The sequence below is a fragment of the Struthio camelus genome, chromosome 32 (genome assembly GCF_040807025.1).
Source record: "Struthio camelus isolate bStrCam1 chromosome 32, bStrCam1.hap1, whole genome shotgun sequence".
Classification (NCBI taxonomy): domain Eukaryota; kingdom Metazoa; phylum Chordata; class Aves; order Struthioniformes; family Struthionidae; genus Struthio; species Struthio camelus.
This window is the reverse complement of record NC_090973.1, coordinates 542,431-565,158: the sequence shown is the minus strand read 5'-3', so window position 1 is coordinate 565,158 and position 22,728 is coordinate 542,431. Positions and strand designations below refer to the sequence as shown.

Genomic DNA, 22,728 nt, shown 5'->3' with positions numbered 1-22,728 from the left:
CCGCCCCCCCCTCCTCTTCCTCACCGCCCCCCCCTCCTCTTCCTCACCGCCCCCCCCCCCGCGAACGCCAGCAGGCGCCACACGCTGAGCCGCCGCCGCATCATCCCGCTGCCCCAGTGGAAGGCCAACCCGGAGACGGACCCCGAAGCCCTCTTCCAAAAAGACCAGCTGGTGCTCGCCCTCTACCCGCAGACCACCTGCTTCTACCGGGCCCTCATCCACGCCCCGCCGCAGCGCGTACGTCCCCCCCCCCCCGTCCTCCTCCTCCTCGCCGTGGGGCGCCCCACGCCTCACCCCGCTCCCCCTCCCCGCAGCCCCAGGACGACTACTCGGTGCTCTTCGAGGACACGTCCTACGCCGACGGCTACTCGCCCCCCCTCAACGTGGCCCAGCGCTACGTGGTGGCTTGCAAGGAGACCAAGAAGAAGTGAGGGGGGGGCTCCCGCGTCGCGGGGCGAGGGGGGGGGTGGCGGCTGGGGTGCCCACCCCCCGAACCCTCCCCCCACCCCGCATCAGCCCGATTAAACCCCCCGCCCCGGCGGGCGGCTCGTCGGCGCTTTTCGGCGGGTCGCCGCGGTGTTTCAAGGGGTTTTTGTTTCTTTGGCGGTTCGGTTTGTTTCGGGGGGGGTTAGTTTGCGTTCGGGGGGGGTTAGTTTCCGTCCGGGGGGGTTGTTTGCGTTCGGGGGGGGGGGTCGCCGGCCCAGGTTTTCGTTTTCGGGCAGGGGGCTCAGAGGCGGTCGCGGAAGCGCAGGTCGGTGCCGGCCATGCGCTGCCGGTAGAGGCGCTCGAAGGCCTCGGCCTGCGCCACCGTGAACTGGTTCCTCCAGTCGCCCGTGACGCCTGCGGGGGGGCGCGGGGGGGGCGGGTTGGGGGGCGCAAGGACCCCCCAGGGCCCCCCAAGGACCCCCCAGTGCCCCCCCCGCAGCCCAAGGACCCCCAAGTGCCCCCCAAGGACCCCCCAGTGCCCCCCCGGCAGCCCAAGGACCCCCAAGTGCCCCCCAAGGACCCCCCAGTGCCCCCCTGGCAGATCAAGGACCCCCAAGTGCCCCCCAAGGACCCCCCAGTGCCCCCCCCAGCAGCCCAAGGACCCCCAAGTGCCCCCCAAGGACCCCCCAGTGCCCCCCCGGCAGCCCAAGGACCCCCAAGTGCCCCCCAAGGACCCCCCAGTGCCCCCCTGGCAGATCAAGGACCCCCAAGTGCCCCCCAAGGACCCCCCCAGTGCCCCCCCCGGCAGCCCAAGGACCCCCAAGTGCCCCTCAAGGACCCCCCAGTGCCCCCCCTGGCAGCCCAAGGACCCCCCAGGGCCCCCCAAGGACCCCCCAGGGCCCCCCCGGCAGCCCAGGGACCCCCAAGTGCCCCCCAAAGACCCCCCAGTGCCCCCTTGGCAGCCCAAGGACCCCCAGGGCCCCCCAAGGACCCCCCAGTGCCCCCCCTGGCAGCCCAAGGACCCCCAAGTGCCCCCCAAGAACCCCCCCAGTGCCCCCCCAGCAGCCCAAGGACCCCCCAGTGCCCCCCAAGGACCCCCCAGTGCCCCCCCGGCAGCCCAAGGACCCCCAAGTGCCCCGATGCTCCCCCCGCAGCCCAGGGACCCCCAAGTGCCCCCCAAGGACCCCCCAGTGCCCCCCCCGGCAGCCCAAGGACCCCCAAGTGCCCTCCAAGAACCCCCCCAGTCCCCCCCCCGGCAGCCCAAGGAGCCCCAAGTGCCCCCCAAGGACCCCCCAGTGCCCCCCCGGCAGCCCAAGGACCCCCAAGTGCCCCCCAAGGACCCCCCAGTGCCCCCCGGCAGCCCAAGGACCCCCAAGTGCCCCCCAAGGACCCCCCAGTGCCCCCCCCGGCAGCCCAAGGACCTCCCAGGGCCCCCCAAGGACCCCCCAGTGCCCCCCCAGCAGATCAAGGACCCCCAAGTGCCCCCCAAGGACCCCCCAGTGCCCCCCCAGCAGCCCAGGGACCCCCAAGTGCCCCCCAAAGACCCCCCAGTGCCCCCCCGGCAGCCCAAGGACCCCCCAGTGCCCCCCAAGGACCCCCCAAGTGCCCCCCCCAGCAGCCCAGGGACCCCCAAGTGCCCCCCAAAGACCCCCCAGTGCCCCCCCGGCAGCCCAAGGACCCCCAAGTGCCCCTCAGGGGTGCCCCGATGCCCCCCCCGCAGCCCAGGGACCCCCAAGTGCCCCTCAAGGACCCCCAAGTGCCCCCCCGGACAGCCCAAGGACCCCCAAGTGCCCCCCAAGGACCCCCCCAGTGCCCCCCCCGGCAGCCCAAGGACCCCCAAGTGCCCCCCAAGGACCCCCCAGTGCCCCCCCGGCAGCCCAAGGACCCCCAAGTGCCCGCCAAGGACCCCCCAGTGCCCCCCTGGCAGCCCAAGGACCCCCAAGTGCCCCCCAAGGACCCCCCAGTGCCCCCCCGGCAGCCCAAGGACCCCCAAGTGCCCCCCAAGGACCCCCCAGTGCCCCCCAAGGACCCCCCAGTGCCCCCCCCGGCAGCCCAAGGACCCCCAAGTGCCCCCCAAGGACCCCCCAGTGTCCCCCAAGGACCCCCTAGTGCCCCCCCAGCAGCCCAGGGACCCCCAAGTGCCCCCCAAGGACCCCCAAGTGCCCCTCAGGGGCCCCCCGATGCCCCCCCCCACAGCCCAGGGACCCCCAAGTGCCCCCCAAGGACCCCCCAGTGCCCCCCCCGGCAGCCCAGGGACCCCCCAGTGCCCCCCAAGGACCCCCCAGTGCCCCCCCCAGCAGCCCAAAGATCCCCAAGTGCCCCCCAAGGACCCCCCAGTGCCCCCCCGGCAGCCCAGGGACCCCCAAGTGCCCCCCATGTCCCTCCATGTCCTCCATGTCCCTCCATGTCCCCCATGTCCCCCCATGTCCCCCATGTCCCCCATGTCCTCCATGTTCTCCATGTCCTCCATGTCCCTCATGTCCCCCATGTCCCCCATGTCCCCCATGTCCCCCCATGTCCCCCCATGTCCCCCATGTCCCCCATGTCCTCCATGTCCTCCATGTCCCTCATGTCCTCCATGTCCTCCATGTCCCCCCATGTCCCCCATGTCCTCCATGTCCCTCCATGTCCCCCCATGTCCTCCATGTCCCTCCATGTCCCTCCATGTCCCCCCATGTCCCTCCATGTCCCTCCATGTCCCTCCATGTCCCCCCATGTCCCTCCATGTCCCTCCATGTCCTCCATGTCCCTCCATGTCCCCCCATGTCCCTCCATGTCCTCCATGTCCCTCCATGTCCCCCCATGTCCCCCCATGTCCCTCCATGTCCCCCCATGTCCCTCCATGTCCCCCCATGTCCCTCCATGTCCTCCATGTCCCTCCATGTCCTCCCATGTCCCTCCATGTCCCCCCATGTCCCTCCATGTCCTCCATGTCCCTCCATGTCCCCCCATGTCCCCCCATGTCCCCCCATGTCCCTCCATGTCCCCCCATGTCCCTCCATGTCCTCCATGTCCCTCCATGTCCTCCCATGTCCCTCCATGTCCCCCCATGTCCCTCCATGTCCTCCATGTCCCTCCATGTCCCCCCATGTCCCCCCATGTCCCCCCATGTCCCTCCATGTCCTCCATGTCCCTCCATGTCCCCCCATGTCCCTCCATGTCCCTCCATGTCCCCCATGTCCCTCCATGTCCTCCATGTCCTCCATGTCCCCCCATGTCCCCCCATGTCCCTCCATGTCCTCCATGTCCCCCCATGTCCCTCCATGTCCTCCATGTCCTCCATGTCCCCCCATGTCCCCCCATGTCCCATGTCCCTCCATGTCCCTCATGTCCCTCCATGTCCCCCCATGTCCGTCCATGTCCCTCCATGTCCCCCCATGTCCCCCATGTCCCTCCATGTCCTCCATGTCCCCCCATGTCCTCCATGTCCCTCCATGTCCCTCATGTCCCTCCATGTCCCCCCATGTCCCCCCATGTCCCTCCATGTCCCCCATGTCCCCCCATGTCCCCCATGTCCCTCCATGTCCCTCCATGTCCTCCATGTCCCCCATGTCCCCCCATGTCCTCCATGTCCCCCCATGTCCTCCATGTCCCCCCATGTCCCTCCATGTCCCCCCATGTCCCTCCATGTCCTCCATGTCCCTCCATGTCCTCCCATGTCCCTCCATGTCCCTCCATGTCCCTCCATGTCCCCCCATGTCCCCCCATGTCCCATGTCCCTCCATGTCCCTCATGTCCCTCCATGTCCCCCCATGTCCGTCCATGTCCCTCCATGTCCCCCCATGTCCCCCATGTCCCTCCATGTCCTCCATGTCCCCCCATGTCCTCCATGTCCCTCCATGTCCCTCATGTCCCTCCATGTCCCCCCATGTCCCCCCATGTCCCTCCATGTCCCCCATGTCCCCCCATGTCCCCCATGTCCCTCCATGTCCCTCCATGTCCTCCATGTCCCCCATGTCCCCCCATGTCCTCCATGTCCCCCCATGTCCCTCCATGTCCCCCCATGTCCCTCCATGTCCTCCATGTCCCTCCATGTCCTCCCATGTCCCTCCATGACCCTCCATGTCCCTCCATGTCCCCCCATGTCCCCCATGTCCCTCCATGTCCCTCCATGTCCCTCCATGTCCCCCATGTCCTCCATGTCCCTCCATGTCCTCCATGTCCCCCATGTCCCTCCATGTCCCTCCATGTCCCCCCATGTCCCTCCATGTCCTCCATGTCCCCCCATGTCCCCCCATGTCCTCCATGTCCCCCATGTCCCCCCATGTCCTCCATGTCCCCCATGTCCCTCCATGTCCTCCATGTCCCCCCATGTCCCTCCATGTCCTCCATGTCCTCCAGGTCCCCCCAGGTCCCCCCACGCCCCCCCACGCCTCCCCCCCGTCCCCCGCCTCCCCCCCCCGCCCCCTGCGCCCCCCCCGCGCCCCCCACCCTTGCGCAGGAAGGGCGAGACCCGCTGGTCCATGACGGCGGGCGGCAGCGTGCGGTAGTTGGCCATGGCGTTGGCCCGCATGGCGCCGAAGGCCGAGTGCCGCAGCACCGCCGCCGCCTCCTCCGGCCCCAGGCGGCGGCCCAGGAAGGCGGCCAGGCGCCGCGCCTCGCGCCCCGCGTCCTGGGGGGGCGGGGGGGCCGCGCCGGTGGGTGCCGTGGGGCAGCCCCCCGCCGGCGCCCCACCCCAGCCCGGCCGTGGGGCCGCCTCACCTCCTGCAGGTCCTCGTAGAAGAGGTAGAGCAGGGGCGCCTGGGCCCGCTTCTCCCACCAGCCCCGCACGTGGGCGAACCAGGAGCCGAAGGAGACTGTTGGGGGGCGGTAAGGGGGGCGGGGGCGGCCCCACGGCGCGCCGCTGCCCCACGGCGCCGCCCCGTAGCGTCCCCGCGGTTCCCACCCCCCCCCCCATAGCGCCCCTGTGTGCCCTACGGGGCGCCTGTGCGGCTCCGGGCTCGCGTGGGAGGGGAAGGGGGTGTTGGGGGGCGGGGGCGGCCCCACGGCGCGCCGCTGCCCCACGGCGCCGCCCCACAGCGCCCCCAGCCCCATAGTGTCCCAGCCCCACAGCGCCCCCCCCGTCCCTCCATCCCCACCCGTGGGTGAACCAGGAGCCGAAGGAGACTGTTGGGGGGCGGGAAGGGGGGCGGGGGCGGCCCCATGGCGCGCCGCTGCCCCACGGCGCCGCCCCACAGCGCCCCCAGCCCCATAGTGTCCCAGCCCCACAGCGCCCCCCCCGTCCCCCCATCCCCACCCGTGGGCGAAGCAGCAGCCCAAGGAGACTGTTGGGGGGCGGGAAGGGGGTCGGGGGCGGCCCCACGGCGCGCCGCTGCCCCACGGCGCCGCCCCACAGCGCCCCCAGCCCCATAGTGTCCCAGCCCCACAGCGCCCCCCCGTCCCCCCATCCCCACCCGTGGGTGAACCAGGAGCCGAAGGAGACTGTTGGGGGGCGGTAAGGGGGGCGGGGGCGGCCCCACGGCGCGCCGCTGCCCCACGGCGCCGCCCCGCAGCGTCCCCGCGGGGTCCCCCCATAGCGCCCCTGTGTGCCCTACGGGGCGCCTGTGCGGCTCCGGGCTCGCGTCGGAGGGGAAGGGGGTGTTGGGGGTCGGGGGCGGCCCCACGGCGCGCCGCTGCCCCACGGCGCCGCCCCGCAGCGCCCCCAGCCCCATAGTGTCCCAGCCCCACAGCGCCCCCCCCGTCCCCCCATCCCCACCCGTGGGCGAAGCAGCAGCCCAAGGAGACTGTTGGGGGGCGGGAAGGGGGGCGGGGGCGGCCCCACGGCGCGCCGCTGCCCCACGGCGCCGCCCCACAGCGCCCCCAGCCCCATAGTGTCCCAGCCCCACAGCGCCCCCCCCGTCCCCCCATCCCCACCCGTGGGCGAAGCAGGAGCCCAAGGAGACTGTTGGGGGGCGGGAAGGGGGGCGGGGGCGGCCCCACGGCGCGGCGCTGCCCCACGGCGCTGCCCCGTAGCGTCCCCCAGCCCCACGGCACCCCCCAGCTCCACGGCACCCCCCAGCCCCACAGCACCCCTGCCCCACAGCACCCCCACCCCACGGCACCCCACAGCCCCACAGCACCCCAGCCCCACAGCACCCCCACCCCACGGCACCCCCAGCCCCACAGCACCCCCACCCCACGGCACCCCACAGCCCCACAGCACCCCCAGCCCCACGGCACCCCTGCCCCATGGTGCCCCCAGCCCCACGGCACCCCCGCCCCACAGCACCCCCAGCCCCACAGCACTCCCCGCCCCACGGCACCCCAGCCCCACAGCATCCCCCGCCCCACGGCACCCCCAGCCCCACAGCACCCCCACCCCACGGCACCCCACAGCCCCACAGCACCCCCAGCCCCACGGCACCCCTGCCCCATGGTGCCCCCAGCCCCACAGCACCTCCAGCCCCATGGCCCCCCCTGCCCCACAGCACCCCCAGACCCACAGCACTCCCCGCCCCACGGCACCCCAGCCCCACAGCATCCCCCGCCCCACGGTACCACCGCCCCACAGCCCCCCCCACCCCACAGCACCCCTGCCCCATAGCACCCCCAGCCCCACGGCACCCCTGCCCCATGGTGCCCCCAGCCCCACAGCACCTCCAGCCCCATGGCCCCCCCTGCCCCACGGCAGCCCCAGACCCACAGCACCCCCCACCCCACGGCACCCCCGCCCCACAACACCCCCCGCCCCACGGCACCCCCGCCCCACGGCACCCCCAGCCCCACGGCACCCCTGCCCCATGGTGCCCCCTGCCCCACGGCACCCCAGCCCCACAGCACGCCCCGCCCCACAGCACCCCCGCCCCACGGCACCCCCTCGCCCCACGGCAACCCAGCCCCATGGCCCCCCCGCCCCACAGCACCCCCGCCCCACAGCACCCCCGCCCCACGGCACCCCCCCGCCCCACAGCACCCCACCCCACAGCACCCCCCACCCCACAGCACCCCCCACCCGAAAGCACCCCCGTCCCACAGTGCACGCAGCCTCACAGCACCCCCACCCCACAGCCCCCCCCGCCCCACAGCACCCCCCGCCCCCCCGCCCCACAGCCCCCCCGCCCCACGGCGCACCCTCGCCCTGGCAGAAGTGGCGCAGGAAGACGTCCCAGGGCCCCGGCGCCGGGTGCACCTTGGCCATGCGGTAGAAGTGGTAGTAGGAGACGGCCACGTCCTTGGCGTTGCGCCCCACGTACACCACCTGCGGGGGCCCACGGCTGCCCCATGGCCGCCCCACGGCCGCCCCGCCCCCGCCCCGCGGAACGGCCCCCCTCCCGCCGCCCCCCGGGGCCCTCCGGCACGGCCGGGGCTGCCGGGTGACGCCCTGGGCACCCGCTGCTCCTCCCGCCCCACGGCCTCCCTGCCCCATAGATCCCCCCCAGCCCCACAGAGCTGCTTCCTCCCCCCATAGATCTCCCTGGGCCCCATAGATCCCCCCTGGCCCCACAGAGCTGCTTCCTGCCCCCATAGATCCCCCTGGGCCCCATAGATCCACCCCAGCCCCATAGATCCCCCCCGGCCCCACAGATCTGCTTCTGCCCCCATAGATCTCCCTGGGCCCCATAGATCCCCCCTGGCCCCATAGATCCCCCCCGGCCCCACAGAGCTGTTTCCTCCCTCCATAGATCTCCCTGGGCCCCATAGATCCCCCCTGGCCCCACAGAGCTGCTTCCTCCCCCCATAGATCTCCCTGGGCCCCATAGATCCCCCCCGGCCCCACAGAGCTGCTTCCTCCCCCCATAGATCTCCCTGGGCCCCATAGATCCCCCCTGGCCCCACAGAGCTGCTTCCTGCCCCCATAGATCTCCCTGGGCCCCATAGATCCCCCCTGGCCCCATAGATCCCCCCTGGCCCCACAGAGCTGCTTCCTGCCCCCATAGATCTCCCTGGGCCCCATAGATCCCCCCGGCCCCACAGAGCTGCTTCCTCCCCCCATAGATCTCCCTGGGCCCCATAGATCCCCCCTGGCCCCATAGATCCCCCCTGGCCCCACAGAGCTGCTTCCTGCCCCCATAGATCTCCCTGGGCCCCATAGATCCCCCCTGGCCCCATAGATCCCCCCTGGCCCCACAGAGCTGCTTCCTGCCCCCATAGATCTCCCTGGGCCCCATAGATCCCCCCTGGCCCCATAGATCCCCCCTGGCCCCACAGAGCTGCTTCCTGCCCCCATAGATCTCCCTGGACCCCATAGATCCCCCCTGGCCCCACAGATCCGCTTCTGCCCCATAGTTCCCCCTGGGCCCCATAGATCCCCCCCCAGCCCCACAGATCCGCTTCTGCCCCCCATAGATCTCCCTGGGCCCCATAGATCCACCCCTGGCCCCATAGCTCCCCCTGGGCCCCACAGATCTGCTTCCTCCCCCCATAGCTCCCCCTGGGCCCCATAGATCCCCCCCCCGGCCCCACAGATCTGCTTCCTCCCCCCATAGATCTCCCCGAGCCCCACAGATTGCCCCATAGCCCCCCACCCCAGAGACCCCTGCTGTGCCCCACGGCCCCCTACACGCCATAGACCCCCCCATGCACACCCCACAGCGCCCCGCCGTGCCCCATAGCGCCCTCCCTGAGCCCCATAGTGCCCTCCTCGTGCCCCACAGTGCCCCCCCGTGCCCCATAGTGTCCAACCTGTGCCCCACAGTGTCCCCCACGTGCCCCATAGCACCCACCCGAGCCCCATAGCGCCCTCCCGTGCCCCATAGTGTGCAACCCGTGCCCCACAGTGCCCTCCCCGTGCCCCATAGTGACCCCCGTGCCCCATAGGGTCCCCCGTGCCCCACAGTGCCCCCCCGTGCCCCATAGCGCCCTCCAGTGCCCCACAGCTCCCTCCAGTGCCCCATAGTGTGCAACCCGTGCCCCACAGTGCCCTCCCCGTGCCCCATAGCGCCCTCCCTCTGCCCCACAGCGCCCTCCCGTGCCCCATAGTGTGCAACCCGTGCCCCACAGTGCCCTCCCCGTGCCCCATAGCACCCCCCCGTGCCCCATAGGGTCCAACCTGTGCCCCACAGTGTCCCCCACGTGCCCCACAGCGCCCTCCCCGTGCCCCACAGTGCCCTCCCCGTGCCCCATAGCACCCCCCCGTGCCCCATAGTGTCCAACCTGTGCCCCACAGTGTCCCCCACGTGCCCCATAGCGCCCTCCCCGTGCCCCACAGCGCCCACACGTGCCCCACAGCGCCCCCCCCGTGCCCCACAGTGCCCTCCCCGAGCCCCACAGCGCCCACACGTGCCCCACAGCGCCCCACCCGAGCCCCATAGCGTGCCCCGTGCCCCACAGCGCCCCCCGGCGGGCACCTTGCAGCGCTGCTGCCAGAAGCTGGGGGGCAGCAGCTCCACGGGCAGGTGGGTCTTGATGAGCCGCGGCCCCGGCATCCCCCGGAGCTGCTCCACACCTGCGGCCAGCCCCACGGCTGCCCCACGGCTGCCCCACGCCCGCCCCACCGCGGCCCCGGCACCCCCGGAGCTGCTCCACACCTGCGGCCAGCCCCACGGCTGCCCCACGGCTGCCCCACGCCCGCCCCACCGCGGCCCCGGCACCCCCCGGAGCTGCTCCACACCTGCGGCCAGCCCCACGGCTGCCCCACGGCTGCCCCACGGCTGCCCCACGCCCGCCCCGGCACCCCCCGGAGCTGCTCCACACCTGCGGCCAGCCCCACGGCTGCCCCACGGCTGCCCCACGCCCGCCCCACCGCGGCCCCGGCACCCCCGGAGCTGCTCCACACCTGCGGCCAGCCCCACGGCTGCCCCACGGCTGCCCCACGGCTGCCCCACCGCGGCCCCGGCATCCCCCGGAGCTGCTCCACACCTGCGGCCAGCCCCACGGCTGCCCCACGGCTGCCCCACGCCCGCCCCACCGCGGCCCCGGCACCCCCCACAGCTGCTCCACACCTGCGGCCAGCCCCACGGCTGCCCCACGGCTGCCCCACGGCTGCCCCACGGCTGCCCCACGCCCGCCCCGGCACCCCCCGGAGCTGCTCCACACCTGCGGCCAGCCCCACGGCTGCCCCACGGCTGCCCCACGGCTGCCCCACGCCCGCCCCGGCATCCCCCGGAGCTGCTCCACACCTGCGGCCAGCCCCACGGCTGCCCCACGGCTGCCCCACGGCTGCCCCACGCCCGCCCCGGCACCCCCCGGAGCTGCTCCACACCTGCGGCCAGCCCCACGGCTGCCCCACGGCTGCCCCACGGCTGCCCCACGCCCGCCCCGGCACCCCCCGGAGCTGCTCCACACCTGCGGCCAGCCCCACGGCTGCCCCACGGCTGCCCCACGGCTGCCCCACGCCCGCCCCGGCACCCCCCGGAGCTGCTCCACACCTGCGGCCAGCCCCACGGCTGCCCCACGGCTGCCCCACGGCTGCCCCACGCCCGCCCCGGCACCCCCGCAGCTGCTCCACACCTGCGGCCAGCCCCACGGCTGCCCCACGGCTGCCCCACGCCCGCACCACCGCGGCCCCGGCATCCCCCGGAGCTGCTCCACACCTGCGGCCAGCCCCACGGCTGCCCCACGGCTGCCCCACGGCTGCCCCACCGCGGCCCCGGCACCCCCCGGAGCTGCTCCACACCTGCGGCCAGCCCCACGGCTGCCCCACGGCTGCCCCACGGCTGCCCCACGCCCGCCCCGGCATCCCCCGGAGCTGCTCCACACCTGCAGCCAGCCCCACGGCTGCCCCACGGCTGCCCCACGGCTGCCCCACGCCCGCCCCGGCACCCCCCGGAGCTGCTCCACACCTGCGGCCAGCCCCACGGCTGCCCCACGGCTGCCCCACGCCCGCCCCACCGCGGCCCCGGCACCCCCCGCAGCTGCTCCACACCTGCGGCCAGCCCCACGGCTGCCCCACGGCTGCCCCACACCCGCCCCACCGCGGCCCCGGCACCCCCGGAGCTGCTCCACACCTGCGGCCAGCCCCACGGCTGCCCCACGGCTGCCCCACGCCCGCCCCACCGCGGCCCCGGCACCCCCGGAGCTGCTCCACACCTGCGGCCAGCCCCACGGCTGCCCCACGGCTGCCCCACGGCTGCCCCACCGCGGCCCCGGCACCCCCGGAGCTGCTCCACACCTGCGGCCAGCCCCACGGCTGCCCCACGGCTGCCCCACGGCTGCCCCACCGCGGCCCCGGCACCCCCCGGAGCTGCTCCACACCTGCGGCCAGCCCCACGGCTGCCCCACGGCTGCCCCACGCCCGCCCCACCGCGGCCCCGGCACCCCCCGGAGCTGCTCCACACCTGCGGCCAGCCCCACGGCTGCCCCACGGCTGCCCCACGGCTGCCCCACCGCGGCCCCGGCATCCCCCGGAGCTGCTCCACACCTGCGGCCAGCCCCACGGCTGCCCCACGGCTGCCCCACGCCCGCCCCACCGCGGCCCCGGCACCCCCGGAGCTGCTCCACACCTGCGGCCAGCCCCACGGCTGCCCCACGGCTGCCCCACGCCCGCCCCACCGCGGCCCCGGCACCCCCGGAGCTGCTCCACACCTGCGGCCAGCCCCACGGCTGCCCCACGGCTGCCCCACGCCCGCCCCACCGCGGCCCCGGCACCCCCCGGAGCTGCTCCACACCTGCGGCCAGCCCCACGGCTGCCCCACGGCTGCCCCACGGCTGCCCCACGCCCGCCCCGGCACCCCCCGGAGCTGCTCCACACCTGCGGCCAGCCCCACGGCTGCCCCACGGCTGCCCCACGCCCGCCCCACCGCGGCCCCGGCACCCCCGGAGCTGCTCCACACCTGCGGCCAGCCCCACGGCTGCCCCACGGCTGCCCCACGGCTGCCCCACCGCGGCCCCGGCATCCCCCGGAGCTGCTCCACACCTGCGGCCAGCCCCACGGCTGCCCCACGGCTGCCCCACGCCCGCCCCACCGCGGCCCCGGCACCCCCCACAGCTGCTCCACACCTGCGGCCAGCCCCACGGCTGCCCCACGGCTGCCCCACGGCTGCCCCACGGCTGCCCCACGCCCGCCCCGGCACCCCCCGGAGCTGCTCCACACCTGCGGCCAGCCCCACGGCTGCCCCACGGCTGCCCCACGGCTGCCCCACGCCCGCCCCGGCATCCCCCGGAGCTGCTCCACACCTGCGGCCAGCCCCACGGCTGCCCCACGGCTGCCCCACGGCTGCCCCACGCCCGCCCCGGCACCCCCCGGAGCTGCTCCACACCTGCGGCCAGCCCCACGGCTGCCCCACGGCTGCCCCACGGCTGCCCCACGCCCGCCCCGGCACCCCCCGGAGCTGCTCCACACCTGCGGCCAGCCCCACGGCTGCCCCACGGCTGCCCCACGGCTGCCCCACGCCCGCCCCGGCATCCCCCGGAGCTGCTCCACACCTGCGGCCAGCCCCACGGCTGCCCCACGGCTGCCCCACGGCTGCCCCACGCCCGCCCCGGCACCCCCCGGAGCTGCTCCACACCTGCGGCCAGCCCCACGGCTGCCCCACGGCTGCCCCACGGCTGCCCCACGCCCGCCCCGGCACCCCCCGGAGCTGCTCCACACCTGCGGCCAGCCCCACGGCTGCCCCACGGCTGCCCCACGGCTGCCCCACGCCCGCCCCGGCACCCCCCGGAGCTGCTCCACACCTGCGGCCAGCCCCACGGCTGCCCCACGGCTGCCCCACGGCTGCCCCACGCCCGCCCCGGCACCCCCGCAGCTGCTCCACACCTGCGGCCAGCCCCACGGCTGCCCCACGGCTGCCCCACGCCCGCACCACCGCGGCCCCGGCATCCCCCGGAGCTGCTCCACACCTGCGGCCAGCCCCACGGCTGCCCCACGGCTGCCCCACGGCTGCCCCACCGCGGCCCCGGCACCCCCCGGAGCTGCTCCACACCTGCGGCCAGCCCCACGGCTGCCCCACGGCTGCCCCACGGCTGCCCCACCGCGGCCCCGGCATCCCCCGGAGCTGCTCCACACCTGCGGCCAGCCCCACGGCTGCCCCACGGCTGCCCCACGGCTGCCCCACCGCGGCCCCGGCACCCCCCGGAGCTGCTCCACACCTGCGGCCAGCCCCACGGCTGCCCCACGGCTGCCCCACGCCCGCCCCACCGCGGCCCCGGCACCCCCGGAGCTGCTCCACACCTGCGGCCAGCCCCACGGCTGCCCCACGGCTGCCCCACGCCCGCCCCACCGCGGCCCCGGCACCCCCCGGAGCTGCTCCACACCTGCGGCCAGCCCCACGGCTGCCCCACGGCTGCCCCACGGCTGCCCCACGCCCGCCCCGGCACCCCCCGGAGCTGCTCCACACCTGCGGCCAGCCCCACGGCTGCCCCACGGCTGCCCCACGCCCGCCCCACCGCGGCCCCGGCACCCCCGGAGCTGCTCCACACCTGCGGCCAGCCCCACGGCTGCCCCACGCCCGCCCCACCGCGGCCCCGGCATCCCCCGGAGCTGCTCCACACCTGCGGCCAGCCCCACGGCTGCCCCACGGCTGCCCCACGGCTGCCGGCACCCCCGGAGCTGCTCCACACCTGCGGCCAGCCCCACGGCTGCCCCACGGCTGCCCCACGGCTGCCCCACCGCGGCCCCGGCACCCCCGGAGCTGCTCCACACCTGCGGCCAGCCCCACGGCTGCCCCACGGCTGCCCCACGGCTGCCCCACCGCGGCCCCGGCATCCCCCGGAGCTGCTCCACACCTGCGGCCAGCCCCACGGCTGCCCCACGGCTGCCCCACGCCCGCCCCACCGCGGCCCCGGCACCCCCCACAGCTGCTCCACACCTGCGGCCAGCCCCACGGCTGCCCCACGGCTGCCCCACGGCTGCCCCACGGCTGCCCCACGCCCGCCCCGGCATCCCCCGGAGCTGCTCCACACCTGCGGCCAGCCCCACGGCTGCCCCACGGCTGCCCCACGGCTGCCCCACGCCCGCCCCGGCACCCCCCGGAGCTGCTCCACACCTGCGGCCAGCCCCACGGCTGCCCCACGGCTGCCCCACGGCTGCCCCACGGCTGCCCCACCGCGGCCCCGGCATCCCCCGGAGCTGCTCCACACCTGCGGCCAGCCCCACGGCTGCCCCACGGCTGCCCCACGGCTGCCCCACGCCCGCCCCGGCACCCCCCGCAGCTGCTCCACACCTGCGGCCAGCCCCACGGCTGCCCCACGGCTGCCCCACGGCTGCCCCACGCCTGCCCCACCGCGACCCCGGCATCCCCCGGAGCTGCTCCACACCTGCGGCCAGCCCCACGGCTGCCCCACGGCTGCCCCACGGCTGCCCCACCGCGGCCCCGGCATCCCCCGGAGCTGCTCCACACCTGCGGCCAGCCCCACGGCTGCCCCACGGCTGCCCCACGGCTGCCCCACCGCGGCCCCGGCACCCCCCGCAGCTGCTCCACACCTGCGGCCAGCCCCACGGCTGCCCCACGGCTGCCCCACGGCTGCCCCACGCCTGCCCCACCGCGACCCCGGCACCCCCGGAGCTGCTCCACACCTGCGGCCAGCCCCACGGCTGCCCCACGGCTGCCCCACGGCTGCCCCACCGCGGCCCCGGCATCCCCCGGAGCTGCTCCACACCTGCGGCCAGCCCCACGGCTGCCCCACGGCTGCCCCACGGCTGCCCCACCGCGGCCCCGGCATCCCCCGGAGCTGCTCCACACCTGCGGCCAGCCCCACGGCTGCCCCACGGCTGCCCCACGCCCGCCCCACCGCGGCCCCGGCATCCCCCGGAGCTGCTCCACACCTGCGGCCAGCCCCACGGCTGCCCCACGGCTGCCCCACGCCCGCCCCACCGCGGCCCCGGCACCCCCCGCAGCTGCTCCACACCTGCGGCCAGCCCCACGGCTGCCCCACGGCTGCCCCACGCCCGCCCCACGCCCGCCCCGGCACCCCCGGAGCTGCTCCACACCTGCGGCCAGCCCCACGGCTGCCCCACGGCTGCCCCACGGCTGCCCCACGCCCGCCCCACCGCGGCCCCGGCACCCCCCGGAGCTGCTCCACACCTGCGGCCAGCCCCACGGCTGCCCCACGGCTGCCCCACGGCTGCCCCACGGCTGCCCCGGCACCCCCCGGAGCTGCTCCACACCTGCGGCCAGCCCCACGGCTGCCCCACGGCTGCCCCACGCCCGCCCCACCGCGGCCCCGGCATCCCCCGGAGCTGCTCCACACCTGCGGCCAGCCCCACGGCTGCCCCACGGCTGCCCCACGGCTGCCCCACCGCGGCCCCGGCATCCCCCAGAGCTGCTCCACACCTGCGGCCAGCCCCACGGCTGCCCCACGGCTGCCCCACGGCTGCCCCACGCCCGCCCCGGCACCCCCCGGAGCTGCTCCACACCTGCGGCCAGCCCCACGGCTGCCCCACGGCTGCCCCACGGCTGCCCCACGCCTGCCCCACCGCGACCCCGGCACCCCCGGAGCTGCTCCACACCTGCGGCCAGCCCCACGGCTGCCCCACGGCTGCCCCACGGCTGCCCCACCGCGGCCCCGGCATCCCCCGGAGCTGCTCCACACCTGCGGCCAGCCCCACGGCTGCCCCACGGCTGCCCCACGGCTGCCCCACCGCGGCCCCGGCACCCCCGGAGCTGCTCCACACCTGCGGCCAGCCCCACGGCTGCCCCACGGCTGCCCCACGCCCGCCCCGGCACCCCCCGGAGCTGCTCCACACCTGCGGCCAGCCCCACGGCTGCCCCACGGCTGCCCCACGCCCGCCCCACCGCGGCCCCGGCATCCCCCGGAGCTGCTCCACACCTGCGGCCAGCCCCACGGCTGCCCCACGGCTGCCCCACGGCTGCCCCACCGCGGCCCCGGCACCCCCCGGAGCTGCTCCACACCTGCGGCCAGCCCCACGGCTGCCCCACGGCTGCCCCACGGCTGCCCCACGGCTGCCCCACGCCCGCCCCGGCACCCCCGGAGCTGCTCCACACCTGCGGCCAGCCCCACGGCTGCCCCACGGCTGCCCCACGGCTGCCCCACGCCCGCCCCACCGCGGCCCCGGCATCCCCCGGAGCTGCTCCACACCTGCGGCCAGCCCCACGGCTGCCCCACGGCTGCCCCACGGCTGCCCCACGCCCGCCCCGGCACCCCCCGGAGCTGCTCCACACCTGCGGCCAGCCCCACGGCTGCCCCACGGCTGCCCCACGCCCGCCCCACCGCGGCCCCGGCATCCCCCGGAGCTGCTCCACACCTGCGGCCAGCCCCACGCCTGCCCCACGGCTGCCCCACGCCCGCCCCCAGTCCCACACCTGCCCCGAACCCCATTGCCACCCCACGGCCGCCCCCAGCCCCATGGCCGCCCCCCAGTCACCCCCAGCTCCCCGGTCTCCCCCAGCCCCCCGGCCGCCCCCAGCCCCCCGGCTGCCCCACGGCAGCCCCCCAGCCGCACCGGTGGGCAGCCCGGGCACGGCGAACTCGAGGAAGGGGACGCGCTCGTAGATGGGGGCCCGGCGGCAGGGCGCCGCCTGCCCCCCGTGCCGGATCAGGTCGGCCATCTCGCTCACCCACGTGGTGCCTGCGGGGACATGGGGGACATGGGGGACATGGAGGGCATGGGGGACATGGGGGACATGGGGGACATGGAGGACATGGGGGGACATGGGGGACATGGGGGACATGGAGGACATGGAGGACATGGGGGGACATGGGGGGACATGGGGGGACATGGAGGACATGGGGGACATGGGGGACATGGAGGGACATGGAGGGACATGGGGGACATGGGGGACATGGAGGACATGGAGGACATGGGGGGACATGGGGGGACATGGGGGACATGGAGGGACATGGGGGACATGGAGGGACATGGAGGACATGGGGGACATGGGGGGACATGGGGGGACATGGAGGGACATGGGGGGACATGGGGGGACATGGAGGACATGGGGGACATGGGGGGACATGGGGGGACATGGAGGGACATGGGGGACATGGGGGGACATGGGAGGACATGGAGGACATGGAGGGACATGGAGGGACATGGGGGACATGGGAGGACATGGAGGACATGGAGGGACATGGGGGGACATGGAGGGACATGGAGGGACATGGAGGGACATGGAGGACATGGAGGGACATGGAGGGACATGGGGGGACATGGAGGACATGGAGGACATGGAGGACATGGGGGACATGGAGGGACATGGGGGGACATGGAGGGACATGGGGGGACATGGAGGACATGGAGGGACATGGGGGGACATGGAGGGACATGGGGGACATGGAGGACATGGGGGGACATGGGGGACATGGGGGACATGGAGGACATGGGGGACATGGAGGACATGGAGGGACATGGAGGACATGGAGGACATGGAGGGACATGGGGGACATGGGGGACATGGAGGGACATGGAGGACATGGGGGGACATGGAGGACATGGAGGGACATGGGGGACATGGAGGGACATGGGGGGACATGGGGGACATGGGGGGACATGGAGGACATGGAGGGACATGGGGGGACATGGAGGGACATGGGGGACATGGAGGACATGGGGGGACATGGGGGGACATGGGGGGACATGGAGGGACATGGAGGACATGGGGGGACATGGGGGGACATGGAGGGACATGGAGGACATGGGGGGACATGGGGGACATGGAGGGACATGGAGGACATGGGGGGACATGGGGGGACATGGAGGACATGGAGGACATGGAGGACATGGGGGGACATGGGGGACATGGAGGACATGGAGGGACATGGAGGACATGGGGGGACATGGGGGACATGGAGGGACATGGGGGACATGGAGGACATGGAGGGACATGGAGGACATGGGGGGACATGGAGGGACATGGAGGACATGGAGGACATGGAGGACATGGAGGACATGGGGGGACATGGGGGACATGGAGGACATGGAGGGACATGGAGGACATGGAGGGACATGGAGGGACATGGAGGACATGGAGGACATGGAGGACATGGAGGACATGGGGGGACATGGGGGACATGGGGACATGGGGGGACATGGAGGGACATGGAGGGACATGGGGGGACATGGAGGGACATGGGGGGACATGGGGGGACATGGGGGACATGGAGGGACATGGGGGGACATGGGGGGACATGGAGGACATGGGGGGACATGGAGGATATGGGGGGACATGGAGGGACATGGGGGGACATGGGGGACATGGGGGACATGGGGGGACATGGAGGGACATGGGGGGACATGGAGGACATGGAGGACATGGAGGGACATGGAGGGACATGGGGGACATGGGGGGACATGGGGGACATGGAGGGACATGGGGGACATGGGGGGACATGGAGGGACATGAGGGACATGGAGGACATGGAGGACATGGAGGGACATGGAGGACATGGGGGGACATGGGGGACATGGAGGACATGGAGGGACATGGAGGACATGGAGGGACATGGAGGACATGGGGGGACATGGGGGACATGGAGGACATGGGGGACATGGAGGACATGGAGGGACATGGAGGACATGGAGGACATGGAGGGACATGGGGGACATGGGGGACATGGAGGGACATGGAGGACATGGGGGGACATGGGGGGACATGGAGGGACATGGAGGACATGGGGGGACATGGGGGACATGGAGGGACATGGAGGACATGGGGGGACATGGGGGGACATGGAGGACATGGAGGACATGGAGGACATGGGGGGACATGGGGGACATGGAGGACATGGAGGGACATGGAGGACATGGGGGGACATGGGGGACATGGAGGGACATGGGGGACATGGAGGACATGGAGGGACATGGAGGACATGGGGGGACATGGAGGGACATGGAGGACATGGAGGACATGGAGGACATGGAGGACATGGGGGGACATGGGGGACATGGAGGACATGGAGGGACATGGAGGACATGGAGGGACATGGAGGGACATGGAGGACATGGAGGACATGGAGGACATGGAGGACATGGGGGGACATGGGGGACATGGGGACATGGGGGGACATGGAGGGACATGGAGGGACATGGGGGGACATGGAGGGACATGGGGGGACATGGGGGGACATGGGGGACATGGAGGGACATGGGGGGACATGGGGGGACATGGAGGACATGGGGGGACATGGAGGATATGGGGGGACATGGAGGGACATGGGGGGACATGGGGGACATGGGGGACATGGGGGGACATGGAGGGACATGGGGGGACATGGAGGACATGGAGGACATGGAGGGACATGGAGGGACATGGGGGACATGGGGGGACATGGGGGACATGGAGGGACATGGGGGACATGGGGGGACATGGAGGGACATGAGGGACATGGAGGACATGGAGGACATGGAGGGACATGGAGGACATGGGGGGACATGGGGGACATGGAGGACATGGAGGGACATGGAGGACATGGAGGGACATGGAGGACATGGGGGGACATGGGGGACATGGAGGACATGGGGGACATGGAGGACATGGAGGGACATGGAGGACATGGAGGACATGGAGGGACATGGAGGACATGGAGGGACATGGGGGACATGGGGGACATGGGGGACATGGGGGGACATGGGGGGCCGGATGTTGGGGCATCGCGGGAATACGGGGCCGCAGGGACACGGGGACGTCGGGGGGACGCCAGGATACTGTGGGGTCGGCCGGGGGGCTATAGGGGACACCGGGGGGCTGTGGAGCCGCCGTGGGGCAGGCCGGGGGGCTATAGGGGACACCGGGGGGCTGTGGAGCCGCCGTGGGGCAGGCCAGGGGGCTATAGGGGACACCGGGGGGCTGTGGAGCCGCCGTGGGGCAGGCCGGGGGGCTATAGGGGACACCGGGGGGCTGTGGAGCCGCCGTGGGGCAGGCCGGGGGGCTATAGGGGACACCGGGGGGCTGGGGGGCTATAGGGGACACCGGGGGGCTGTGGAGCCGCTGGGGGGCAGGCTGGGGGGCTATGGGGCAGGCTGTGGGGCAGGCCATGGTGCTGCACGCCGCACTATGGGGCTATAGAGCCGGCCGTGGGGCTATGGGGCAGGCCACGGGGCTATGGGGCACACTGGGGGGGCTATAGAGCCGGCCGTGGGGCTATGGGGCAGGACATGAGGCTGTGGGGTGCTCCGTGGGGCTATGGAGCCCGCCGTGGGGCAGGCTGTGGGGCTGTGGGGCAGGCTGTGGGGCTATGGGGCCGGCCATGTGGCTATGAGGCAGGCCATGGGGCTGTGGGGCAGGCTGTGGGGCTAGAGGGCAGGCCATTGGGCTATAGGGCACACTGTGGGGCAGGCCATGGGGCTGTGGGGCAGGCCGTGGGGCAATGGAGCCCGCCGTGGGGCAGGTCGTGGGGCTGTGGGGCAGGCCGTGGGGCAATGGAGCCCGCCGTGGGGCAGGCCGTGGGGCTGTGGGGCAGGCCGTGGGGCAATGGAGCCCGCCGTGGGGCTGTGGGGCAGGCCGTGGGGCAATGGAGCCCGCTGTGGGGCAGGCCGTGGGGCTGTGGGGCAGGCCGTGGGGCAATGGAGCCCGCCGTGGGGCTATAGGGCAGGCCGTGGGGCAATGGAGCCCGCCGTGGGGCAGGCCGTGGGGCTGTGGGGCAGGCCGTGGGGCAATGGAGCCCGCCGTGGGGCTATAGGGCAGGCCGTGGGGCAATGGAGCCCGCCGTGGGGCTGTGGGGCAGGCCGTGGGGCAATGGAGCCCGCCGTGGGGCAGGCCGTGGGGCTGTGGGGCAGGCCGTGGGGCAATGGAGCCCGCTGTGGGGCAGGCCGTGGGGCTGTGGGGCAGGCCGTGGGGCAATGGAGCCCGCCGTGGGGCTATAGGGCAGGCCGTGGGGCAATGGAGCCCGCCGTGGGGCTGTGGGGCAGGCCGTGGGGCAATGGAGCCCGCCGTGGGGCAGGCCGTGGGGCTGTGGGGCAGGCCGTGGGCAATGGAGCCCGCCGTGGGGCTGTGGGGCAGGCCGTGGGGCAATGGAGCCCGCCGTGGGGCAGGCCGTGGGGCTGTGGGGCAGGCCGTGGGGCAATGGAGCCCGCCGTGGGGCTGTGGGGCAGGCCGTGGGGCAGTGGAGCCCGCCGTGGGGCAGGCCGTGGGGCGGCTCACCGGACTTGGGGTAGGTGGCGATGAGGACGTCGTCGGGCCGGGCCTCGAAGGCCTCGACGTGGGGCCAGTTGCGGGCGAAGTGGTCGATGAAGGGGACGCCCCGGACCCGCAGCAGCACCGGGCCCCCGGACGCCTGGGCCCCCGGCGCGTCCTCCTGCGCCTCCAGGTCCCTCCCGGACGCCTGGGCCCCTGGCGCGTCCTCCTGCGCCTCCGGGTCCATCCCGGACTCCTGGGCCCCTGGCGCGTCCTCCTGCGCCTCCGGGTCCATCCCGGACGCCTGGGCCCCTCCTGCACCCTGCGCTGCCTCCTGCACCTCTGGGTCCATCCCGGACACCTGGGCCCTTCCTGCGCACTGGGACACAGGACACCTAAGTCCCACCCGGACGCCTGGGCCCCTGGCGCGCCCTGCGCTGCCTCCTGCGCCTCTGGGTCCATCCCGGACGCCTGGGCCCCTCCTGTGCACTGGGGCGCCGGACTCCTGGGCCCCTCCCGGACACCTGGGCCCCTCCTGCGCACTGGGACACAGGACACCTAGGTCCCACTCGGACGCCTGGGCCCTTCTTGCGCACTGGGGCGCCGGACGCCTGGGCCCCTTCCGGACACCTGGGTCCCACTCGGACGCCTGGGCCCTTCTTGCGCACTGGGGCGCCGGACGCCTGGGCCCCTCCTGGACGCCTGGGCCCCTCCTGCGCACTGGGACACAGGACACCTAGGTCCCACTCGGACGCCTGGGCCCCTCCTGTGCACTGGGGCGCCGGACGCCTGGGCCCCTCCCGGACACCTGGGCCCCTCCTGCGCACTGGGACACAGGACACCTAGGTCCCACTCGGACGCCTGGGCCCTTCTTGCGCACTGGGGCGCCGGACGCCTGGGCCCCTTCCGGACACCTGGGTCCCACTCGGACGCCTGGGCCCTTCTTGCGCACTGGGGCGCCGGACGCCTGGGACCCTCCCGGACGCCTGGGCCCCTCCTGCACACCCGGGTCCCCACCTCAGCCAAAGGGGCAGGTGGGGGGAGGGGGAACCCCGGACTCCTGGGCCCCCTTCTTTTGAGTGCGTGGTTGGGTGGGGGTGTGTGTGTGGGGGGGGTGCCCCACCTCCCCGGACTCCTGGGCCCCCGAGGGCAAGGGGGTGGGGGAAGGGGAGCCCCCCCCCCAACCCGGACGCCTGGGCCCCCGCACTGACCTGCGTCGGGGTCGCGCCTGGCGCCGGGGGGGGCCGGGAGCCGGGTTTTAGCGGCCGCCGAAACGGGAGGGGCGAGATGGGAAGGGGGGGGGTGGAGGCCACATTCCTGCGCCCGCCGCCCGGACGCCTGGGCCCCACCCGTGCCAAACCCCACCCTTGTCCCCCGGACGCCTGGGTCCTCCTCTCCTCGTGCCAGTCCTGCCCCTCCCCGGACGCCTGGGCCC

At 74.4% G+C, this 22,728-nt stretch overlaps 2 protein-coding genes and 1 pseudogene across 12 annotated transcripts in view; 2 read left to right on the top strand and 1 right to left on the bottom strand.

The window, feature by feature from the left end:
- SGF29 (SAGA complex associated factor 29) overlaps positions 1-5,254 on the top strand; it is an 8,703-nt gene extending 3,449 nt beyond the window's left edge. For 3 of the 11 annotated variants that reach the window (XM_068923307.1, XM_068923303.1, XM_068923310.1), the window contains exons 9-10: positions 75-237; positions 315-599. In XM_068923307.1, the coding sequence (XP_068779408.1) occupies positions 75-237; positions 315-431 (280 nt within the window). In that variant the 3' untranslated portion in view covers positions 432-599. Of the gene's footprint in view, positions 1-71; positions 238-314; positions 600-5,136 lie in introns of those variants that run through there. The other 8 variants (XM_068923300.1, XM_068923301.1, XM_068923306.1 and 5 more) reach the window with 5 other exon arrangements.
- Positions 663-22,728, bottom strand: LOC138063592 (sulfotransferase 1B1-like). Its single transcript, XM_068923311.1, has 8 exons — positions 22,505-22,728; positions 21,321-21,672; positions 16,685-16,810; positions 9,693-9,790; positions 7,477-7,603; positions 5,128-5,222; positions 4,858-5,038; positions 663-840 (listed from the first exon to the last, which is right to left on the bottom strand). The coding sequence occupies exons 2-8, from the start codon at positions 21,643-21,645 to the stop codon at positions 728-730; spliced, it is 1,065 nt and encodes a 354-aa protein (XP_068779412.1). The 5' UTR covers positions 21,646-21,672; positions 22,505-22,728; the 3' UTR covers positions 663-727.
- On the top strand, positions 6,388-7,061 carry LOC138063503 (uncharacterized; annotated as a pseudogene).